The sequence below is a fragment of the Mastigoproctus giganteus genome, chromosome 1 (assembly GCF_048544385.1).
Source record: "Mastigoproctus giganteus isolate SK-2022 chromosome 1, ASM4854438v1, whole genome shotgun sequence".
Lineage (NCBI taxonomy): Eukaryota > Metazoa > Arthropoda > Arachnida > Uropygi > Thelyphonidae > Mastigoproctus > Mastigoproctus giganteus.
The window spans coordinates 162,185,273-162,192,783 of NC_143575.1; the positions used below are offsets into that span (position 1 = coordinate 162,185,273).

The 7,511-nt window shown below is 42.6% G+C and overlaps 1 protein-coding gene across 1 annotated transcript; it reads right to left on the reverse strand.

Annotated features, from left to right (window-relative positions):
• Nucleotides 1-710: 710 nt before the first annotated feature.
• On the reverse strand, nt 711-1,094 carry LOC150091228 (protein ZBED8-like). The gene has a single exon (XM_090389691.1). The coding sequence runs from the start codon at nt 1,092-1,094 to the stop codon at nt 711-713; it is 384 nt and encodes a 127-aa protein (XP_090245817.1).
• Between the last annotated feature and the right edge of the window lie 6,417 nt (nt 1,095-7,511).

Sequence of the window (7,511 nt, forward strand, 5' to 3'; positions counted from 1 at the left end):
TAAACTTAAATAAACCAAATGACAACTGATACATATATGATTTACAGTAGTGACTATTGTCCTCAGAGTTTATGGGAGAGAGCAGCAACAGCTGTTTGTTGTTTGGTTTTTAGGAGCATTAGCAACTAAGGCCATATTGCTCCGGGGATATGCGATGGTCATTCCCTGACCTTTCCGCATCCTCCGTATTTTGTGGTCACGGGCTCGAACCCCAGTTTAATCAAGAAGCGTGTGCTACGCACTACGGCTCCTTCCCACCTGGCTACGGAGGCGCCTGCAGCAACAGCAGTGCCAGGCTCGTTTTCCATTATGCTCATTAGTTAATTCACAGCGATCTCCAAGTGGTAATGAAGGGCATGCTGTATTTGGATGTGAAAAAGAATGCTTTTCCTTGTGCGCACTGTCTTGACCAATGTAGAGTATTCCTTACTGGGAGCAACCGGGGTTTCACTTCCCTCTAGATCAGGGGTTCTTAACCTTGTTAGTTCCACGAACCCCTCTGCCAGTCAGGTGAATGCCACAGACCCCTTCTCAGAATAATGTTTTTAAATTCATAAAATAAAATTACAAAAAAAAACAGTTTAATGAAATAGTTACCAAAATTAAAAAAAAAAACATTATACAGTAATATATGTGTTTCTTTCTTAACACATTGAATAATAATACAATACATTTAAAATATAGGAAAGTTGAAGTTAAATTTTATTTTTTTAAGGACATCGGTGTGAAGACTGTTGTTGTTTATCTTGAATAAGAACATTAAACTGTGGTGTGGTATTTGACAAGGCACGCATGTCATGTTGGACATCTAATCGATTTCGATTTTTTGTTTTCATTGTTACAAGTGCTGAAAATCCCGATTCACACAGATATATTGTTGCAAATGGTATCAAAGCTTCCATAGCTCGCTTTACAAGACGAGGATAGGCTTCTCTCAGGGAATACCAGAATTCTCCAAGGCTTTTTGAGGTAAACTCCAATCGTAGTAAGTTTTTTGACCCAAGATCAATGAGTTCATCTTTGGTTAAGTCAACATCTTCGATATAGTTTATATCAGAAAGAAAAGGATTTCGGATCCATGGTTCAATTTTCATGCCACCAAGATAGAAATAACTTTTAAAAGAGTTCTGTAATGTTTCCAAGTGTTTGCAGATATCTCTTTTCAAAAAAATTGAGAGAGAAGTTTGCATTTCAACTACATCTTGGTAAAGCACTTCCTGCAACAGTGGAAAGTTTGCAAGAATGTCGGTCTCTACTCTCCTCTTCCATATTGGTAACTTAGCCAAGAAAGCTTGTAATATTTCAGTTGCATCCATAATGGTGACTTCATGACCTTGAATGGAAAGATTTATCTCATTCATATGGTGAAAAATATATGCCAGGTAAGCCAACCCATGGATAAAATCCTTCCTTTCAAAATGTTCCAAGAGTGGGTTTTCTCTTTCTTCCAGAAAAAGTGAAACTTTTGCCTTTAGTTCGAACAAGCGCTTCAAGACTTGTCCTCTTGAAAGCCAGCGCACTTCTGTGTGGTAGAGAAGCACTTCATATTCTGCTCCCATTTCTTGACAAAATCTTTTAAAAATACGATGATTCAGAGAACTTCTTTTGATAAAGTTGATAACTTTTATGGCTATTGACAATACTTCTCTAAGGGTTGTTGGAAGAGTCTTTGTTGCCAGTGCATTTCTGTGTAAAAAGCAATGAGTGACGACGACTTGAGGAGCGTCTTTTTTCACTAAAGTATCAAAACCAGATGTATTACCAAGCATCGCAGGAGCTCCCTCAGTGCAAAGAGAATGAAGTTTTCCTTTCCATTCAAAGTTTCGTTTGTAAAAAAACTTTTTACCATTTTGAAAACGTCGACGGCCTTTGTAGTTTCCGAAAAAGACTCACAAAATAAGAATTCTTCTTTGATGGAGTCAGCATGCACATAACGAACAAAACAAGGAGCTGGCTACATTGAGTAATGTCTAGTTTCATCCAATTGCATACTGAAGGGGAATGGCGAGGCTGCCATTTCCTCGATGACCTGCTTCAAAATATTAAAAGACATATCAACTATTCTAGAATGTATTACATCATTTGACAAGGGAACAACTTCCAGTTTTTTTCTCTGTTCCAGTCCACAGACCAGTTCGACCATTTCCAGTGCACATGGCTTTATTAAAGTGTGGAGCTTCTTTTGCTTGGCAATCCGGTAAGCAACTTTATAGGATGCTTCAAGAAAAGGTTTTCGTGAAATGGCAAATCCAAGTTTTGGAAGTGTCCCTGCTTTTTTGAATTGAGATTTTTTTGCACGAAAAAAAAAAACCAGCATCTTTAGATGCATTTTCAGCATGGACAGACTTGAGATGGTCTATCAGCTTTGCTGGCTTCATACTTCCGTTCGCAAGAATTTTTCCGCACAAAAAACACTGCGGTATTTGAGTCCCGTCAGGTTCATTAATGCAAGTGAAACCAAATAATACATAGTTTTCATCATACTTCCTTTTCTTCGACATTTCAACTTAAAATTTGCTCTGTAACAAATGTTAAATAATTAATGTAAAAATAATGCAATATTAGCAACTAAGAAAGACATATACGAAGACTGTATGCATCGACAGACACACGGTGGGCGTGCATACACGCTTGTAGCACTGCAGGGGCCTCCACCGTTGGCCGGTATACGCGCACATAGCGGCGAAAAGGTTAAATTACACACTTCAACTGTTATCTAAACCGTAGGACGTGTTTGAACATACCTGGTCTACACTCGTAGCCAGCGTGTCTATTCGTGTTAAAAGTGGCCCACTAGGCGCAATTTTCCGGATAGTTTGCCAACTACGTCGCACGATAGTCTGTCCACAGCAGGACTGTAATCAAGTGCGATCAAGCGGCAGGTCTAATAACTGCCGTAATTTCAAAGTAACGATCAGCGTAAGCGATTTTTCGAGATATGCAATAACTATAATATGATAGAAAAATATCTGTTATTTCTATTGGTGACTACAGATACAGCTAATACAATTGTAATTTATTACGTACATTCAAAAGTGGAGGAAATTAATGAGTTGATTTTTTTCCCATCCAAGCTCACGGACCCCCTGAAATCCTTCCACGGACCCCTGGTTAAGAAACCCTGCTGTAGATGGTTGCGATGGGTTGTAAAGATTGTAAAGTCTTGCTTTGTCAAGAGATGGTGGTGCCACATCTCCTGGGGTCGCCATTCCTTATTTTAGTTAAGGGGTTTGATGATTGGCAGGTGCAGCTGACAGTTCGCGGTCTATGGTGTGTAGTGCCAAGTATCCCACGTCTATATCGTCGGTTGTCAGCAAATTTCTGAAGATCGGCATCAATGTCCAGGATTCGTCAGAGCATCTGGTATGGTAGGAAACGATCTGATTAAGTGGAGGCGTGAATGAAGAGGGCAAATAGCGGGGAGTATATAATGGTCCTGACATATTTTGTCGCTGTGACCCTGTCTGAGACGTAATGCAAGTGTTGTTTCGCTTTCTATTCGCGCAGCATAACTGATGAGTTTGTCAGTGTCGGTTGAATCTCAGTTTTGTGTCAAAGACAACCCCCAAATCTAAATGATATGGAACAGTCAGGATGGAAACTCCACTGATGTTGGGTGAGATGGTTGTTGTTTCTTTCTTCACGGAGTAGAGCATGCACTTAGACTTTGCTGGGTTAATGTGAAGGCCAAATTGTTTAAGGCTAGTGTAAGGAGCACTGTTAATTTCCTCTGTGATCCTAGAGGGGTCAGCGTTCACTTGGACGGTGGTCAGTATTTTTAAATCATCCACGTAAGACAATACATCTGGTCTCTGGCTTATAAAAGGGGAGATAATTACAGTAAAGAGGAGGCTTGAGAGGACTTCCCCTATGGTACTCCTGTAGATATTTTCTTGGTATAGGTATGATAGGTATGGTTTGTACCCCTCGTGGGGCCTTCGTTTTTTATAGTAAGGCCAGCAATGCCAAGTTGTGACAGGAGCAATCTTTTCATGTTCCAGACATAGTGGTAGGTTGAAATCTCTACAGACAATTTTCGTTGGTGAGGTGTGGAGGTGGTGAAGGATCCAGTTGGTCACCTCTTTCATTTTTTCTGGTGTAGGATTGGGAGGTATATAGATGACAATGACTTAAATGGAAATGGACCTCATTTTAAGCAATGCATAGAGCACCTTGTAATCATTTGAGTTACTGGAGATGCTGTTCTCAATGGTGAGGATGGATTTATTGTAAAATAGTGATGTTCCTCTTCCCCTCCTTTTATTCCATAGCCACTTGGAGTCGTAGCTGCAATGTAATGCTCACTGAGTTCTAGCCAGGTCTCCGTGAGGCAAAGCATATCAAACTCTTCGAATAACAAAATTTTGTCAACAGCTTCAATTTTATTCCTTAAACTGTAGACGTTGATAACGTATGTGATCACGGGGGTCAAAGGGACTATTTTAATTGTCTAGACTCGTCGTTTGGTTCTTTCAGGGTGGGCTGTTTCGTTTTAATGTGATTCTGGTAGTGATAGGCATCTCAATTTGGTGGATTATGTTTTGAGGTTGTGGTTCAAGAAGACATACAGGGAGGCAACTCCGGTGGAAAGGTGGCAGGCGAGCATGTACTGGAGCAGCTACCTTTGGGATGGGTTGATCGCTACTGAGGCTATAGGTGAGTCAGCTGTTTTTTTGTTTATTTTGACATCTGGGGACCTCTACATTTCCCAGTGAGTCATTATGGAATGTTGCTCTCCTGTAAAAGAGGCATATGATGGTTTCAACTGGCCATGTAGATGGACTTTTAAAGTTGTAATACCGTTCAGAGTCGTACTCGAGGTTGAAGGAGGCATAGCTCCAGTGTTTGGCTGGGAGTTGTTCCACTGCAACATCAAATTGCCACTCATCTCTCAAGGCCATCGCGATTTGATCGGTTGTGGTCTGAGGAGAGAGGCGAGAGACATATATGCTCCCTTTCGCTTTTCCCATAGTGCTTACTGCTTGGAGCTGTGAAGTGGTGGATGTTCCTATAGAATAGGAGCGGCTTGATCTTCGTCTGAAAGAGGAGCTGTGTTTTGGCTGATTCTTTTCTGCCGAACTCATTCCAGTTGTCGACTGTGTCGCCACGATCTGGGCCCGGGTAATAGGCTGGTGTTGCAAGGGTGCTCTGTCGATTGGCATAGTGAGGGTGTTGTCACATTTTTTAGACTGAGGCTCTGTGGGTTGGGCAGGTGGTATATTCAGTTTGTCTGCACGTGTAGCACAGTGGTTTCGCCACCGTCCCCCCCACCCCAGGCAGAAAAGGCCCGGGTTCGGGTGGTCAAAAAATAATAGTTTGGTTTTTTTTTTTTTGGTATATTCAGTTTGTTTGGGCTGATCAATTGATGAGTTTTGGGCAGGAGCAGGCTGCAATTGTGTGGCATTTTTCTGAGTTGCATGAAAATGCTGTATGCTTGATATTTTGCTCAGATTCGATTGACTAGACTTAGGCTGAGTTTCAGTGGGGACTTCTTTTCCATCTAACTGATGATCTGTATGACTGGAAGGGTTTGAAGAGAACCCTTGAATGCTATTCCGGTGCCCAGGGTTATATTGTGATCTTTCGCTAGGTATCACAGTTGAGGAACGAAGTGTAAGATATTCAGGGCAGCTATTGCTGCTCTGAGAGGGACGGGAGGCGGTTATCAGGCAGCACAATTTCTTCATTTTCTTTTCAATAGTTTGGATTATAGATGTTTTAAAGATGCCAAGTATCGCATGTAATTGGACTGGCCATTCGCTATCTTGCACTTCAGATAGCGTAGACGTCCGGCAGTAGCGTAACTACCCTTTTTCGGGCCCGAAGGCAAAGAACATGTTCAGGCCCCTACTTAATTAATGAAAATTGCAAAAAGAGGAGACAGCCAAGGACGCGGGGCCTTTAAAGGGCCCGGGCCCAGAGGCAATTGCCTTGCCTGCCTACATGGTAGCTACGCCACTGACGTCCGGCATTTATGGCAAGATACAGGTACATGGCCGTATTGCTTTGCGGCTCGACACATCTTCGACTGGCAGTAGGTGTGCAGACGTTTGTGTTGTTGCATCTTACATGTCCCGTAATCTTATCATTGATGCTATTTTTCCGTTAGCGCCAACTGTTTGACGCGGCTGATACACATCCCCTTTGTACTGTTTTGTGTGTATCTAGAGGGGTTATATATGGGATTTTGTGGAGAATTATTGTGGTACATATTAGGGGTAGGGGCTCGGTCACGTAATGCGCTAACTAGCACAGGCAGTGTGTTCCCACAATGACCGCAGGAATATGCAGCCCGGGAGGCACTACACAGTTTTGAGACTTCTACTTTACTACATTTTTAGCAAAGAGCCTGTGCGCAGGGACCATTGTGCACTACTCTGTGCATGACTTCCCGGAAACAGCTCTGGCAGGTTTGTTTAGCGTGAGTGGGTAGCATCCTGGAGTTTTCTTAAAAGATCTTTTCACAATCAGGCAGTACAGTTGCAGAAAGTTTATTTCAATCTGAGTTACTCAGTATAGGTTTATACAAAGGTCATGACCTAGTTTCATTTCACACTGAGGGTGAAAGTAGTGTACCTCTGGAGATGCTGGAGGCGTTGAACACCTATTTGTTCTGACTGCGTTAATCCTCCACGGATTTAGGATTTAGTGGGTGCGGATGACCTTGTTTGCCAGCCGTTCTCTACTTTTTATTAGAATATTAAAATTAAACTGTAAAATACATAACTACCTGATGTTTATGCAGTGATGAAATGTCCACCTTCCTGTTTGGCTAGGCATGGGGGGTACATTAAAATCAAACATTCGATATACAGGGTGATTCACTACCAGTGCGACAAACTTGCAGGAGGTGTAGGGAGCACAAAGACGAATCGGAATCACATAGCATTGCAGGGTCCGAAATGCCTTCGTCATGCGGTAGAGGACGTTGAACGGGAGGTCGCGTGAACAGCGATCCCTCTGGAAGTCAGCACTTGCGAACCGTTTCTGTTGAAGAAACCAAGTAGCAAAAGTCGTCTGGAGTGGATAATCCGCAGGTTCCAATGATTGGAAACGTTGCAGATAGTATGAACTCATTTGGTTTGTTGACAGTATCCTCCATACAGTGGATTGGGAAATACCCAACCGTTGGCCTATCGTTCGAGTACTCGTACTCGGATTGCCTTCTGCAAGACGTAGGACATTCTCCTCATTGTCTGGCGTTATCGTCGTTCGCTCTCGATTCATGGTACCTCTCGTGAAACAACCAGTCTCACGTAACCTTCTGTGCACAGGTGCGAAAATCGTATGATGAGGAGCACGCCTGTGCGGGAAACATTCCTGGTACAAGCGCAGAGCGGCACGTCCGTTACAATCCGCAGCTCCATTCGCGAGGTATAGGTATGTTGAGGGTCTGACGGCTCCGGAGATTTCTCCCATCTCCGCGTATGTTCTATGTATCGAGTGACAGTACCCTGTCTATGCCAGAGGTTTAAAAATAATGTATGGGTCATGTGGTATGTAGTTTTTTG

Excerpts from the sequence above, each read along its gene's own strand:
- LOC150091228 (XM_090389691.1), bottom strand. The coding sequence starts at position 1,094 with ATGAAAATTGAACCATGGATCCGAAATCCTTTTCTTTCTGATATAAAC.